Source organism: Aphis gossypii, chromosome X, assembly GCF_020184175.1.
Source record: "Aphis gossypii isolate Hap1 chromosome X, ASM2018417v2, whole genome shotgun sequence".
Taxonomy (NCBI): Eukaryota; Metazoa; Arthropoda; class Insecta; order Hemiptera; family Aphididae; genus Aphis; species Aphis gossypii.
The window spans coordinates 41,543,051-41,561,664 of NC_065533.1; the positions used below are offsets into that span (position 1 = coordinate 41,543,051).

At 27.3% G+C, this 18,614-nt stretch overlaps 1 protein-coding gene across 4 annotated transcripts in view; it reads right to left on the reverse strand.

The window, feature by feature from the left end:
- Nucleotides 1-18,614, reverse strand: part of LOC114123494 (uncharacterized) — a 55,176-nt gene that overhangs the window by 4,275 nt on the left and 32,287 nt on the right. For all 4 annotated transcript variants that reach the window (XM_050205127.1, XM_027986498.2, XM_027986499.2 and 1 more), the window contains 7 exons: nt 14,164-14,425; nt 8,128-8,258; nt 7,679-7,874; nt 7,216-7,590; nt 6,516-7,088; nt 3,170-3,979; nt 568-812 (listed from right to left, as the gene is read on the reverse strand). In XM_050205127.1, coding sequence (XP_050061084.1) covers nt 568-812; nt 3,170-3,979; nt 6,516-7,088; nt 7,216-7,590; nt 7,679-7,874; nt 8,128-8,258; nt 14,164-14,425 — 2,592 coding nt within the window. The remainder of the gene's footprint in view (nt 1-567; nt 813-3,169; nt 3,980-6,515; nt 7,089-7,215; nt 7,591-7,678; nt 7,875-8,127; nt 8,259-14,163; nt 14,426-18,614) is intronic.

The window sequence follows — 18,614 nt, forward strand, 5'->3', positions numbered from 1 at the left end:
TATAGTATATTATATACAATATACACTGTACATATAGTGAATTTATTAAATGTTAGAAAAAGTCGAATAAAAAGAAGGATTAATTTTTTTGATAATTTAATATTTTAATAAATTACTATTATTGTTATTATTATTAATAAAAAAAAAATATTTTATAAAATTTTAATTGAAATCAACAACAATAATTGCGATACATTGGAAATAACGATTAATGTTTATTCTATTTTAGCTATTTGAATTCTATAGTTTCTTGGAATGGACAAGCTCATCGCGGTATACTAATTTCGGGAACTAATTCTAAATATTATACTAGGTAGTGTAGTTTGTAAGCATTCGTGGTACCTAATTATAATAATATATCAATAAGAAGAATTATTTAGATTGAGCTGAAGATGTCGTTTTGCTCTTAATATATAGAAGTAATTATGTATGGTACCTGATTACTTTTAAATCGACTTATTTTTTTCTAATAAATTAATATACCTATACGATAGATAAAATATTAGACAGGTACACACGTACCGATTAGTTAATCGTCATTTTTTTATATCGATTTTTAGTACTTACGTCGGGTGGTTGTTGGTTGTTTCTCTGCAGATTTCCGCCGCTACCGCCACCGCCTGCGCCATAATATTGCGTATTGATAACGACGGGCCGGCGTAGCGTCATGACGCCTGGGTGGTATTGTCCTGCCGGGTTGTTATAACGGTTGTGCTGGTGATGGACCTGCTGTTGACGGTGGTTGTGTATTGGGGATGACGACGTGGACGAAGCCATGATGAGAGTCATGGAGTCAACCGGGTCACCAAGATCTGTAAAAAAAAAAAAAAAACACGGTCATTTTGTTGTAAAATGTAAATTATGAGGAAAAAAAAATAAAAGTATAATGATGGAGAAACAATTAAAAACAGTTTTTCATATATTATAATATGTGTGTATCTATGTTATACAAAATAAATTTCTAAGTAATTGTTGTTCTTTGGAAGAAAATAAAATATTTATAACACCACAAAACTTTAGATAGAATTTAATTTTTATAATTTTTGCGATGGTGGATTTTTTTTAATTATTTTGTCGAACGGAGAATATTCGTACAGTGTACAACGTACGTGAAGTTCTTTTTAATTTTATTCTACTCGTTTAAACTTTAAATGTTTGTTTATAAAAATAACTATTTATTCGGTATTCATACTTGAACATTCGTAAAAATGTATATTCTGCTTTCGTTGTTGAATAACAAAATATATTTAAATATGTAGGTTATTGTGTTCAACAACACTACAATAAAAATAGTAATTACAATGTTATAAACCGTTGGTGTAACTCAAACCAAAAATGGCAGTTTTAAAATTATGTATAACTTACTGAAAATATCAATAAAGTGGAATTTATATACAAATGTCAAATACTAAATTTTAAAACTGTATGTATATAAAAAAAATAATAATACAATTTTAAATTTCACGATAATTTATTTAAGTTACTCAAAGCTTATTTTGACAGGAATTATAAGTTATTTCGTTCAACCGTTGAAATCATCATTCAAAACGTCATGTTTGGTTATCTTGTATAATTATCATATTATATTACTTGTAAGACAAAAAGTATTTTATTTTTGAACTTTTCAGTACTAAATTAAGATCACGCGGCGTTTTAAAAGGATATTTGGCTACACATGTTCAATTTCAAAGAACATGTATGATAATACGCAGTAGCTGATCGCAGCATAACATATATAATGTATGATACTATGATGCATTTAAAAATATATGATCAAGGATTGGATTTACGGGGGATGCTTAGCATATCCTCAGTAGTTCAAATGATACGGAAATTAGTTATAGTTACATAGATTAAATCTTATAAAGTACTTGAGAAAAATAATTCAAATACTTTTTAAATATTTAAATACGTATTTTAAATTCTTTTGAAAATAGTTTACTTGGACAAAATATTTAAAATACTTTCTCGAAGTATCTGCATTTAAAATAAAATACTAATTAAATCATATAAAATAAAAACATTGAGAAATGAATGTGTGCTTTTAAGTTAGAAAATGTATTTTATACTAAAATATTAAATAGTATTACAAATCTAATTTTATTATTATTTCTTTGTATACATAATTTATTTATAGTACGAATTTATAGAGGGGGTCTAATATCCTGCAGTACAATATTACTACAGTAAATTATTAACATATAAAAAATAAGAACACTAATTTTTTACTTAATATGAAACAGTATATTTTTAAAAACAATTACTAGTTATCGCTGGGTTTATCCATTAAGTTGTTGTTTTGTGTGATTTATACTTAATCGAAAATTTAAATAACTTGTCAAAGAAAATATATGAGTGATTTAAAGTTACACTGAATGATACGATGAAAAAATTATATATGAACTTATGTTATGTAAAACATAACAAATTTGAAAAATAAATTAAATTAAAATAAAATAATTATAATTGTAAAATAAAAAATTTCGATAGAGTTGATATTTTATAAGGTATTAAGGTAGGTACAACACAAAGCGTAACGTAATAAAAATGAAAGTACTCGAATATATCTATAAATACTTCTTTAAAGTATCTGTATCTATACCACAGTTATATCAAAATACTCGATAGCCGACTACCATGACCCATAAGTATAATATCTCTATTAAAATGGTCAAAGAAAAATAAGGTTTGTTATCTTAAGAGGTGAATGCTTACCTTAGATCATATACTATATATATATGATAATATGTATATAATCTTAGAACTAAGAAGTTTACAAATACTTTTAAAGTATTTTAACCACAGACAAATAAATTATTTATACATAAGTGACTTTAACATAATAATATAATTAATACGAATGTTATTTAATCTATTTCAAACGTCCTCACTTGCAACATACTAACAAAATCATCTCTTAGATAACGAATAGCAGCAATTTTATTGACGACGATAATCGATCGAAGTCAGCTGTAGAGTATTTTTAAAGAACTGAGATTTATAGGTACTCATTTTTTTAACCGATTAGTCAAATACACATTTATCAATGTTTTTGAAAAACAAGTACCTATATCTGTGTAATATGTACTCGATTTGTTTTGTAAGGTTCATCTCATACAATAAGACGGGGACAATATTATTGTTGATATAAATAATTATAAATCCTTACCGCTGTTGTAGTTATTGTAAATGTTGCCGGGCGACATGAGTGGTGCCGGAATGATGTCCGGGTTCTTGCTGTGGTACGACTGCGGCATTCGTCCCGACCCCGGTTGGTCGACGGCGGTGGAGCCCGAAAGCGACATTTTTTGCTGTAACGACGGTTTGCAAGTAGCCCCGTACGACTGCTGCGCGTTGTTGGAGGACGGCGCGCCGCGCATAAGGGTCGTCGGGGACGCGCGCGACGGGGGCACGAGCGCGATCGGCGCCCCGGAGACCGCGTCCTGTTGCGATCCACAGCCGTCCACGCAAGAGGCGCCGATCGGGACCGAGCCGCTTCTGCCGATCGTGTTGCTGCAGATCCTCTGCAGACCTCCCACTACTCGGCCGCCGACCACGTTACCGCAGTGGAACTCTTTGTCTGTCGCGGCGTTCACGTTTTTGCCGCCGCCGACGCCGCCGCCGTTGCCGTTGCCGAAGTTCGCACCGACGTTGTTGTTGTTGGGCATCGCGCCGTTCGGCGGCACCGCGCAACCGTCCACGTTGGCCGGCTGACAGTGCACCGGTCCTTCCGGCTTGTTCCCGGGCCCGGGGATGCAAACGGTGTTCCCGTCGACTACGGTCCGCTCCTGTCCGCGGCCGTTGTCCCGGTCGTCGTCGTCGTCGTTGTCGTCGTCGTCGTCGTCCCGGCGGTACCGCAGGAACGTTGCCGCGCCGCAAGCGACCACCACCAACGACCCGGCGACGAGTAGCACGATGGCCATGGCGCGCGTCATCCTGAAATCGCCTACGCCCCCGCCGTTCTCTTGTAGTCTCCGATCTGCAAACCACCCCGCACACGTGTACGATTAGCAATCATGGTGTGGCCGATACACAAAAAACTATGCCTAAAACGGCGCTCGTATAATAATAATAATAATACGAATATTATATAATACGAGTGTCTAATATTTTAGCCCCACTGCATTAACCATATTATTTGTTTATTTTTTACAAAATAGATACCGAGCGGTTTTAAATTATTTAGGTATGTTATTAAAAATAAATTGCAAAAACATAATGGAAGGAAAAAATCAAAAAATCAGGTTTATAAAGAGAAGCGTTGCAATCTCGATTAATCCTAGTCAAGGGTGCATTATTCACAGGGTTAGTTTGACTAACTTGTAGTATTACCTAGCTGTAAACCTGCCGTTATTATGTAGGTACTCGAATACTGAGTCGTTCTAGAAGATGCGGATCATTTAATATTATACTATTTACGCCTTTCGTCTAAGAAGATTAGACCTGAAATTTATTGCACAACAGGTCCTTAGTCCTAATCCTATGATGCAGTGTTATTATCTTATGAAAATGTATTTTAGGAAATACTGGTAATTCAATTAACTGTTTTTACTCAAAGTACATTTTTTTACAGAGGGTTTGGCCAATTTAATTTTAAACTATATTAGGTAACTATTATTATATACATTTTTTGGTGGATTAAGTTAATATGATGGGCTTTATGGCACTAAGCGCCTCAAATTACAGGACTGATGTTCGTCTCACAAGCGTGACTGCATCATGTTAAGCGATGTATTAATAATATACAATGTGTTAACGTCACAAAAATTGCAATTAATTTGTTATGATTTATCTAAATATAATAGTATAAAACTATCATGCCGGTATTATTTTTTTAAATTGTTGATTATTTATTATTTTAAATTTGTGAAATTTTTTTTTTACTAACGGAATACTTGGTTAACAAGTACATAATGACTTATAATATAGATACTTCTTATAAGAATTAGAGAGATTATGTAATCATAGTCATCCATAAAAACGAAAAATAGGTTTGAAAATTCGGGATCTTATAAGTATGTTAAGTTTATACGTCATAATATAATAATATAACCTATGGATTATGAAATAAGTTTTCTTAAAAGTTGAAAAAAAATTTCTTAAAGCTTTGAATTAAATCAGTTAAAATAATTGTAAAATAAAATAGATTAATGTACCTATATTGTGTAAATTCAATACGCAGATACTTTTTATTATATTTTGTAATAGTTTATGATATACTATTAATATTGGATATGTAGGTAAAATAGAAAAATTAATTGAAAACGCTATAAAAATATATTTAATTTACTATTTAGTCTAAACTAAACGTACTCAGTTTGTATCTAATAATTGATTATAATTTTTAAATTATTATGTACATTATATACTTAAGGATGAATATATTCTTTATGACTCGTTGTTACGGCTTTATTATTTTTTATTAATAGTTAATATAAATAATAATAAATAGAAGATGTATAAAAAAAATTGTTTTTATGTTTTGTGTTTACTAGATTTATTGATTAGTAATATTAATATATATATATATAATAAAGTCACACCATTCACCGAGTTAGGTTATAGGATATGCTAGCCGTATAATATTTATAAAATAGATGTTTTTAAATCAAATGCAATCAACTCTTTCGAATTTTGTCTTTTTTGGTTAGGTGCTTTAACATGTAGACTCATACACGTAATTGCATTTTTAATTAATACTGCAGTACAACTTGACATATTTACAACAAGTAATTATAACCCTTCCTCTATAAATGTATTCTCTTGGGTAGGTAAAGGGGATAAAAATCGCAAGAGGTAATAATCACCTATAGTGTAACAGGCGCTTTTTACCCCTCTATATATAATAAACTTGTTTGTAGCGAGGGAATACTAATTTGCAGGGTGACAACATTGACTGTAGTTACACAAGAGAATTGCTACCGGCCTCTGTAAATATATTATATGAAGAAAACTGTTAAAGTATAAATATTGTATAACACTGTAGGTACGAAACACACTAAATAATAAAATGAATACTTTTTAATTAGGCTTAACATTTGTAATTAATCGTAGGGAATGCTGTTTGCATTGATTTGTTTGTTCAATATTTTTTAAACTTTCTGTGACATTTTTGAATACTTTTACTTTTCACCTAATTGTTACACTAAATTATTTTCGTTTTATTTTATGAGATTTTTAATTTAAATGTACTTAATACGATTAACGTATCTTTGTTTTAACAAAATTAAAATATAAAACTTAATAATTGTCCTAATAGTCCCCTTTTTTTATTAGATTTAATATTGTACAGTAATTATTAAGTGTACTTTACTAATAATATATTATACTCTAACTATTTAAAAAAAATATTAAAAATCTTGTTAAAATATACTCTTTAGTAAACACTATCTTACACTGTTTATCAAACACGTATATACACTAATATTATGTATATTTTTTATACAACAGTGCATATTAAAATTCAGTTTGGTTTTTACTGTTTTTAGTTTTATAAATATTTAAATGATACTTACCACGTTCTTGTTCTCGTTGTTGTTCCAATAGTAAATTCCGAGCTCTGTCGGGATCTTGACCATCAATTGTGGTCATTGTATTTGAAATTCCATTCTGATTTTGTTCATTAGAATCAACTGTCGTCATTCCCATAGGTATAGATACCATTAATGTTAATGGTTCTGACCTTCCTTTGGCATTACTAGCCATTACATCAACTCTATAAACAGCTCCTAGTTTTAATCCTCTTGCTACAAATACTTTTACTGGTGGAGAAGCTGAATTTTCCAATTTTTTATTTTCATCTGAATTTAAATCTGAGTAACCTGGTTGGTCTTGTTCATCAATACCTGTTACATTAAGTACTAAATCTCCACTTAAATCATCTCCACCCAAGTCCGAATGTTGGGCTTTAGAATCCTCTCTGATTTCGGCCCACAAACGTTGAGGTAAGCCACCGTCGTATCCTTCGGTGCATCTTATAAAAATGTGAGATCCTGAGTTTTTAAAACTTCTTAATCTTCTTGTACTATTTAAATTCATAGCAGCTCTAGAATTCACTACTGTGCAATTCGTTACACGATCTGGTCGGCCTGTAAAACATAATATTTATCTAATAGTTAATAGATAGATATGAAGCGTTTACTTATAAATATAATATAAAAACGTATTATAATTAATATATATATACAAATAATATAAGCGATTTCGATTACTGACCTGCGGCAATAACGTGATAGACGCAGGGATGTGCTTGCATACCCACTCGGTTTCGAGCCCAACATTCAACCGTTCCATAGTCAAAATCTGTTCTTGGAGCATAAGTTAACACTCTCGATGAATTCAAGGAAGAACCAGCTAAATTTCCAATACTACTGAACCGTTGTTTGATTAAGGATCCCGTTGAGGTCGACCCAGCTCCACCACCAGTAGCAATTGAAGAAATTGTATTATTGAATGACCAACGATATTCTGTTGGTGGAGGATTAGCTTGTACATGACAAGCAATCGTTACGGTTTCTTTTTTTGCTACACCATAAACCACTCGTTGAACTGCTTTTCCAGCACTATTACTTGGTGTACACGTCGGCGCGTCTAATAAGTATATTTTTTAAAACATGATTATTTTAATTTTAAAACAACATTTTATATAATATTTGTCATAGTATTTATGGAAACTTACAAAGAACATCGAGATGAATGGATTTACTATGAGGTCCAGGACCTTCAGCATTTTCGGCACCACATGTATAATGACCTGACTCACGGCGACTGACTCCTTGTAACACCAATGACTGATTACTGATAATAATTGTTGTAGTTGATCCGCTTCCAGTTAACGAACCACTTCCACCAGCATTGTGATGAAGTTCAACACCCTAAGATATTGAAAATAAATAAATTTATAATAAATAACGTCCAATGTTTAAAAATAAAAATAAACAATAAAATAAAAAATAAAATATTTTTAAAAATACGATCTTTTTGAAAATTATGTTTTATATTTTATATACAATTATATAACTTTTAATAAAAAATAATAGTTCTAAAAAATTCTATTTTATTTTTTTTAGTTTTTATAAACAGTTTGAATTTAAAATTGATAAAATATGTTATAATTTAATAACGTACATCTCGTTTCCATTGGACTTTATAAGCAGGTGGCACCGCATCCACCGTACAATCGAAATAAACATCTGTACCTTCACGTATGTCATCTGCTCGTAAGTTTGTACCCAATGTGATTTGAGTCTCGGGAACATCTAAAAAATGATATAATTTAGGTATGCACTGTTTAAAACTGATAATCATTTACAGCATTGAGTACTGTAAAAGATACGATGCATACAATACATCGTATTATCGTTGCCAAAGAATTACGTATGCAATTTATAATAATATGAGCTGTTCAATAATATATTTTTTTTCGATACCCAGCAGATACTATAGTATCAGCACCGGTAACTTATTAACTGGGTGACTTAACTTTTTGGAGGGCAGGGTAGCGTTTGAATAACGAAACGATGAGAGGGGTGGAAGAGCAATTTCACGACCGATTGACCACGACGCGGATGGGACCCCTACCCGTTTCGTATATATATATACAATAAAAAATGCCCTTGCTATTTATGCCACCAACTCTGTATAGTTTTTATCATAATAAACGACGAGACATTGTGAGTTAACTTATTTTTTATGTACGCAGAGCACACTTTTTCTTTTATACGAAATTGGCACGGCGACAGAGTTCAACGAGAAATGGTCCGGACATAACGACAATGACGAGCTATAGCAGCGCAGCGTTGCGGGATGACAGAATGACAGTTTTACGTAGTAAAGCCAACCAACAGTAGCTAGAGTATACGTTAAGTATATACATATATACGATAACTTATAACGTATAGTATGTATTTTATAATACATTTTTTTAAAAGGTGACTTGATAGGACGTATGTTTAAAAAATACGTTACCTTCACCGTAATATATATTGATTTATACTTGTATGTCAGGTTTATATTGTATGGTTATGGTAATAAACCCAAAAAGCAAAGTTTGTCTATTGTATGGGTTCAATATTATACATTGTTTTCAGAATAATATTTCCATGTTTATATTTCCGTTATATTTAAATTTTCTTGTACAATAAAGTGTCTAATTTTCATTTTTTTAAAACGTTAAATTTTAATGTATTTTAGATTACCTGTACTTTAATTTTTTGTGGATATAATGTTATATTTTAATTTAAAGAACCCTAGTATCAAAAATATTTAACTTACATTTTACTTTTTACATTGTTTAACAATGAAAATAAAATATAATTTGCATTTATAATTCGTAAAATATGTACGTTAATAACAATTTTAATATAAGGTAGGTATAGCAAATATTTTATTCAATATAAGATGGAAAATGTTTTATACTTTAAGATATAATTTATAAATAAAAAATAAATTTATAGTTGAATCAATAAGGTTTACAAAAATTTTTTACTCCATTAATTCTGATAATAGGTACCTAATATAAAATATCAAGAATTAGTAAATTGTAAAAATTGTAAGTTTTAATGCTTATAACAGATATTAAGTTAACCGAATACTATTAATAATTCATGTTTTGTATAAAACTATAAAGTGTATTGTATAACATAATTTAACATTAATATTAAGAATTGATTTGAATGTACTTAAACAAGTTGAGTTGCCTACTAAAAAAAAACATTATAGTTACCATTTATTTTACTACCTCATATTTCATAATAACTAATAACTTAAATGTATAGGATTAATTATTAATTTTAATTAATATCTGAGTTTAGAGTACTTGTAAATATCCAATATTATTGTCAGTATTTATCTACTCATCATCCTCAGATTCACTAAACTTAATTGATGGCGATATTTGTAGTGCTGAATATATTATTTAAATTTAACATAAATCTCCCGATTAATCGATTAAACAATTAAATTTTTCTCAATTTGTTTAAATAATCAAATGGCTCGAAGAATGATTAAAATTAATGTTATACATTAATTTTTTTTTTTTAAGTAAAAAGAAAAATGTGTAGTTAATTATTATGATTACAATAATCAAAGAATGAGTTAAAAATATAGCAAAAAGTAAAACTGGCACTGCGTAATGAGAATAATTTATATTGTCACTTGGGTAGTTGGATAGTATACATTAATTGCCAAGATTTAAAATTACAAAGATTTTTTTAGGAAATAAAATACACACGATCAGTCCAAACATTAAAGGAACGACGTGATTAGAATAAGTAGAATATAATTTCTAGAATAATAGTAAGTCTGAAAGTACCTATTTCCTATACCAAACTTCTAACGATCTGCTAGAAGTAATAATTTATAGGAAGAAACTAGATATGTCGTAAACAACTGAACTTAAGTTTCTTGGTAGGTACAATTTACTGAGAACTGTCTATAAACACTAAAACAAAACTCGAATACCACTCCCCTGAAACAGTGAAACTTACAAGTTTACGGCATTATTCTACCATATAGCAAGTATTATTATTTTATAATGTATATTTTGTACTTCAATTTTACCTTTAATGATGATTTTGACAGAATATACAATTTCACAATAAACTAAATATTTAGTTAACAACTAACATGTTATTAAACGTTTAGTTGTTAATAACATAACTTTATATAAACGTAACTTTAATATCATCTACGATCTACTATACTTTAAATATTTTTAAATTCTATAGAATATAACACAATTAAAAGTATTATGTCATGTGAGTTTATAATTAAGATATTTAATATTCGAATGATGATTTTTTAAACTGAGTGTCACTAAAATATTCACAATGTATACTGTATTATTATGGTACACACAATAATATTATATACTTGATAATTTTATAATTGAGTGGTAATTAATGAAAATAATTGTAGAACATTATATTAGAAGTATAAAATATTCAATACAATCAGTCTTATATTTCAAATTATAATTAATTATGTTTTTCATTTCCATAAAATTAAATTAAATTAATATTATAAAATAAATAATATAAAATTTTTTTATTGAAGTTCCTATGTAAAGACAGTTATTAATTTTCACTAAGTAATTTACTTTGATAATATTTATTAATAACAATTAGATCTAAGTTCTGACTATATTATTTGTGACTATAAACATAGAATACCTACTTTTTTATTAATAAAAATATGCTATTATATTATATATCAATGTAATATCACTGGAATTTTATTACTCGCAATATTATTTATTTTTTACGTCCTAATATTATAATAAGGTATCTATGTTACAATCGTTGTAAATGAAAAGATAACTAACATAAAATAATATTTCCTTGCCATTTCTATAATATATAAGTATGAATTGTAGCAACAACAAACAATAGGTATCTAAACACGAATAAAAAATGTAATATTTCCATTTAAAAAACACTTTATTCAATGAAACTTTTTATTTTATTTATCTCATTTAGTTATCTTTTTTTATACCTATTTATTATTCAATATCTATTTACATAAATAATGAATACAAACATTTTTCAATTTAATTTAAATATGTGTAATTATAAGGATATTTGGTATAATATATAATATATCATGTACATTTATACGATAATAATACAATTAGTTAAATGAATTTTAAATCTCGATTTCATATATTTTTATCAAATTATTAGCTACTGCCTAATATATAAGTTATAATATAAAAGTTAGTAGTGAAGTTTTTCTTAAAACTTCTAAGATATTGTGGGTATATTTTGTGGATGGTGCATTTATTTCATCAAAAACTCTATATTATATTATTTATCTCTCTCTTACTAGCTGTTTAGTAATATAAGAAAAGCAAAAAAAAAAACATACAGCATTACAATATTATATTTAATTAAGTACGTATTTTAAGTGAATAGTTAAACTACAATTTCATCTGTTTGCTAACTGTATCGTAATTGAATTAACATCCATTCTATTTTAATTTGTTGAATTGTCACTTGAGAGAATACGTGTCTGTATAGAAGTTTCTGGAAAAAATCAAGTTGACATGACATTCAAATGCAAATTACAGAAATCCTATCCAGTCTTTGGATAGTGAAACACCCAATTATCATCAATTCACCAATTATGTACTAAATCTCCAGGAAATACTCAATATGGTAAATTGATAAAGTACCTACAAATGATAATAATTTTGCAATGTAAAAAAAGTAATTCATTTTATTAAATTGATAAATTGTATTAACTCGAAGTTCCATAATCAATGAATTTCAAAATTGTATTATATATTTAATTTATTCATTTCTAAGATGTAATGTGTTTACAACAATAATCAACAATTTTATAAAAAAATAATGTATCATGTCTCGAGCCTTAAAGTTATTTAAAATTAATAATAATAGGTACAGTGTGAAATGTGTGAAATATAGGTAGTTTTCTATAATATATACTAAATTTATTAAAATTTATTTTGCTTTTTCAATAAATAATTAAAATTTTTAAAACATTTTAAGTTTCTGTATTTTATAAAACGTGAAAAAGTCTGTCAAATTTAGGTACTTGGTTGAATTATTTATCTCTTGCATCTCTACAAATTACGATTTTAACTAGGTATTTTAACATTTGGGACTAGAAACGTCGACGTGGTAGATAATAATATGTTACCGATTAAACGTCTTTACGTTTTCACCATATTATAGGTCGGTACTAAACAACCTCGGTAAAATACAAACTGAATGATGTATTTGCTTTAAGTAAGTTTGAATTATTTAATACTTCCATAATGTTCATATAAATATTTACACACAAAACGTGATATTTCCCATTTCAAGAGATTGGTAGTTTTTTGCCATTTCATGATCTGGACCCAACTAAATGCTGGTATAGAAATAATGAATTGTGTAACTTCTATAGTAGCAAGTAGCTACCTTACCGCTTACGACCTAATAAATTACACTAAGCTGTTGTGCATTAGTGTATTACTATTGTTAAAAAAATATAATATATATATATATATATTATTAAATAACTATATAGTATATAATATCTATAATAATTTATACTATAAGTCTAAAATTCTACATATAATAAAATATTGAAGTAATAGATTTATCAGACATTGTATTTTATTGAAGAGTACCTATAAAAAATTATATTTTATATATAATATAAAAATGTAACATATTATACTGAATTACTGATATTTGTTTGGTTTAGTTTCAATAACTTTTAGTTTTATTTATTTATTCAATTAATAGACTTTATTCATGGTAGTCACTTTTTAACTAACTTTATGAGAAAAATAATTTTGTATACTGGAAATAAATTCTTAAAGTAGATATAAAATATAACTAACAGATCAAAGTTAACCAATTTTAAGAATTTTACATTTTTATTTTCATTATAAATTTAATCATTAAATTTTCAAAATCAACAAGATATAAATATATAATTTAAACTATACTCAGTAACCACTGTCATATTTATTTTAACGATAACGACTGTCTTCATATGTAAATGCAATATAGAAGACTGCAATCAATAATTAATAAATAATATATAATTATTATTTATGTACGCATACCTATATGTAGATACATACAAATGAGTGTAAGATATAAAACGATTTTTGATTTTTATACTTTTTCACCGACATATAAATACATTTTATGTTGATCGTTCAACAAGTGTATGTACCTAATAAATAAACCACAGTTCTACAATTATTCGTAAATTTACTTACGTATTTTATTAATGTATTATTATTTCTAATAAGTAACAAATGTACAAAACATTTTGCATACGATGTAATATATTTACTAAAAATGGAGTTGTTATTTAAGTTTTCTTCTAGAACTATACATCATAGTTAAATCAATTCGAAATACATATATCTCTATTTAATTTCAAATTTAAGAACATCGATTTGGAATGTTTTTAAGATAAAAAACTTCAAACACGGAAATAGTAAACGAATGATTTTCTTTATCCTTTCCTTACCTAATACGGTTTCATGGTTAGTTCAAACTTCAGTCCTAATAATAAATAATTTATAGAAAAGTACGTGTATTTGTTCAGGGGTAGTAGGTATCGAGAAACATATGCAACTGTTTGCACGTATGAATAAAATAATAAGTGTTATACATACATTTCTACCATTATACTTACATTGTATCCGTAACAACCATGTGCTTTGTATGAAAGGCGTTCCAGCATCATCAGACGAATCACTACCGGCCGCTATTGTGTGCTTTCGCTGGGATGTCGACTGTTGGTGTTGTGGGTTTTCGGCCCTACAAGTTAACCTGCCGTCATAGTCGGGCGTTCTATGCTCGTCGGCTTCTCCGGGTTCTCGATAATGTGATTTCGTCGTTGGCTTAACAGGTACAAACGTCAATACACTTGTCGTCGAGTTTCCATCGGTTGAAGTCTATATTAATACACGATTAATATTATTTAATATTATAATTTTACTTGTCAATAACTATATTTGAGTGTTATCGTAATTTCAAAACTTTGGTAGATAATTATATTATCTATATAAATAAATAATAATTATTTATTTTATATTATGTATCTCTTCTGAGTTTTAATACCCATTATCGGTATTCTAAATCAAACTCTGGATAGTGGCATTGGTGCAGCAATGAATCTAAAAGCTAAATTATTTAAAAACTTAACACCAGCATCATTTCTACGACTATCTAATGTTGATATTCTAAACGGGTCGGTAGTCATGCAGTTTGTGTTTTATATTCATACATGGAGCAATCATTCTAGGAAAGTGATTCTGTGCACGTTCGTAATTTATCCTGAGCTGTTTCTGGGGACTACACTATCGATCCATATTCCATTATAGATCGAACTAACAAGTAATTTAAGGGTAGAAGACATTTACCAGACATCACCGATTTTGCATGCCAACTAACAAAACCAAATATTCGTAGGACTTAATCTGATGTAACATTATAACATATTATAACGTATAAAATCAAGACCAAAGTTTTCTCAATACTTAATCAAAATGAAAATAAATATAATATCGACGTATTAATGTTAGAGATTCGATCCAAGAAAAAAAGGATGTAACCAATTGGCTGTTTGAACTTTGAATAATTGCACGTTAAATTAAAATTAATAAATACAAATATTAGTAATAAAAATTTTTAAGACAATATTAAAAAAGTGCTATCTATTTATTATAATATACCAAAAATAGACGACCGATATTAAAATAAAAAATTAGAAAATTAAAATATATATTAAAAATATTGTATATAATACTAATTAAATGAAATACTTTCTGTGACTCCACATACAATTTATGTTTTTAGTTTTTCTGTAAATTGCTAATTTCATGAATTGGACTTCAAAAGTGCTATTCATTTCACGAACAAAGACACTGGTAATTTAGAAATATGACAATACTAAACATTATTTGACTAAACAGATATTATCAATAATAAGCAACATTTACAACTATATAATACGAAGTGAAGTCCATCAGTTGTTTTATTATTTATTCAAAAATCTTATCTTGAAACTATTGCTATTAGTTATATTATTATTACCTGTCATACTTTATAAGTTCACAAAAGCTATTAAAAACGACTAGAGAAGATAAAGTAATATAAATACAAAACACAGAAAATAAACCAAAAGATTTAAATAGTTTGTATGTATACCTATATTCTTTATTTAATTTATTTCTACTACAAATATTTTGTTCAGTACCTATACAGTTTTATAAATATTAATCATTTCATATTCAATTCATGAAAAATAATAAATAATAATAAATTTATAGTAATAATTAATTTATTAAAAATATTTTTTTATCAAATTTTATCAACTTTGAAAACATTTGTATGTATTACTAGTTTTGGTAAATTCAAGAAATGAGCAATTTATTAATTCATAAGCCAAATTTTACCTGCCCTGTGAGTTAGGTAAATTCACTTCTGGGTTATAACCACTTATATTTAAGCCAATGATATGCAGGCTATTATTCTAATTAATGGTATCGTATCGTATCGTACTTAATAGTTTATTAGGTATTATATATTACTTATTATAAATACCGTATTTTGCAGTTGTAATATAATATATAAAGAACTGTTTATATTATACTATTACACATTAACGCTACCACGCTCAAGAATATACTTATAATAATGGTGCTAAAATACCATTTTTACGAGGAATTGCCAAAGTATTCTACAGTGTAATCATAATATTTTTAAAATTCCTTAGTTTTTTTTTCAATATTTTAATGTTAATTTCTTTTTAGTTTATTATAATAAATATAAAGTATTTTTTTTTTTGTATTGTATTTTTCTTTTTTTTTCTTTTACGTCCATCTGTTTGAACTTCCCTAAATCAAGTTTTTCCTATGAACGAGTGACTTTAATATTTTTACCATGAGCAAAAATAGTAAAAGTAATTAGCTAGATACGTTACAATTTACAAAATAGTTTGTTTAAAATATGTTGGAAAATTTGTATTATAAAAACAGCGTAAATTAAATAAACATTAAATGTACGATTATGTATTAATCATGTTTATGTATTTAACATGGTATAGGTAATTTATTTTATTTTTGAGCAATATACATAATACATAATATATATGCTTTTTTAAATTTTCACGTCTCCCCCGAAATTTTATCACACCTGTCTAAAGCGGCGTGTTTGTCTCTTCAAGTTAAAACTGTTGAACTAGATCATTAGCTTGTATTTATAATATTATTGTTAAAATTATATTTAGTTATTATATTCGATTAAATCAGATTGAGAATTATTAACTAATGGACAATTATTATTGTTAAATAAAGATTATTATAATATTAAATATTAAAGTCAATACCTACCGTCTTTAAAAAAATTTACTCATCAAAACTATAAAATTAAAAAAAAAATAATTATAAAAACTTGTTCACTATTTCAATAATGTAGATGTAGTAAATATACCGTTATTACTACAGTTGTTAGTGTTATTGTTATAATAGATCGTTCGTCGTTGTGTACATTCCAGCTACAAAGTATTTTATTATATAATATGTTATTTAGTATGTATGTTTTGTGTGTGTAAAATTTAATAATAAAAGAAAGTTTAAATAAATAAACAAAGTCTACTTTAAGTCGACTACGCTACGCCTCCTGTAGCCGCTTACTTGACTCAATTTAATATTATATTGCGCATAATTTAATAAAAAAAAAAAAATGTAAACGGCTATATGTACCTATAGCTTTGTTGAAAATCTCAGTTTTTTATTTCTATATATTTTACACGCCACACTGTAAACCAATGAAAAATAATAAAACTTTAAACTTTAAAAGTTAATACAAATATAAAAAAAAAATGGTTTGTATGTAACAAAAACGATAAACGAGATAGCCCAGCGAAGAAAAATATGTCACGAATAATGAGTGAAAAGGTTTAGAGCAACCAAATTTAAAGTTTCAAGTTTCAAACAATGAAGCAACACTACGATAACAAACTTTAGCTGTGGAAGTTCAATTATATGAGAACGGAGAGGAAAGTAAATTAAAAAAACAAACCGCATAAAATAAATGTCTATTATATTATACTAACATAAGTCATAACTTAGTATTGTCAAAATTATATTCTAACTATCGTCTTGTAGTGTTTATTATTAATTTCATTAATTATAGACATTGTGTATTTGTGCAAAATAATAATTAAGAACAAAGTTTTCATTTTTCTGTTTGGGTACATTCTTGATTTTTGTTTAAAAAGATTGAAAATAATAATAATAGATATTTTTATTAATATAATTAGATTAAGACTTATAAGTCGTTCAATTTTTTTTTTATTTTTTCACTGATTATGATGCAAAAATTATTAAGCTTAAATTAATTTTGTTGTGTCAAACTGTAGAACAAAGTTTCTGAAAAACCTTTTAGCGTGAAATAAAAATGGATTTACATGTTTTCGGAATGAAAGGGTAGAGGATAAACTCGTAATCAACATTTTCTAAGTAAGCGGGATAATAATAAACCGGGCTTAGAAACTTTTTTGTATTTTAAAATCAGTTGTCAGCAAATTAGGTAGACTTTTTAAATAAAAATTATACCTATATAATTCGGTACGATCTATTTTAAGTAGGTTTGAATGGGGTATTATACAGTAATAAAAATATAGGTAAAGTTAATTTAAACTTAGATTATTAATTTATTAATAAAATCGATACTTGCAAATTTATATTGTATACTAATAGCTAAGGTATTTATACCTTTAGGAGTTCATAATATGACTATATAATATGGTCATAGGTCAGTCATTTAAATATCTAAAATTTTAAGTTATAAATATTGCTAATTTACCAATAGCGAGCCAAATCATTGATGTTGGTCAATGGTTGAATTTTTTAAGCCAATAACATCAAATATCATATACGAGTAACATTTATTTTCAAAATTATTTTCATCAAATTTTTACGAAAAAATTAGTGATACAATGTTTCTTATAATGATTTATTCACTGTGAACTTAAAAGTCAATTTCCTCATCATTCAAGTATATAGACTACCATTTATTATTTAAAAAAGACGGTATGTATTTACATCACTATTTAATAATTTAAGAATTTGAATTAAG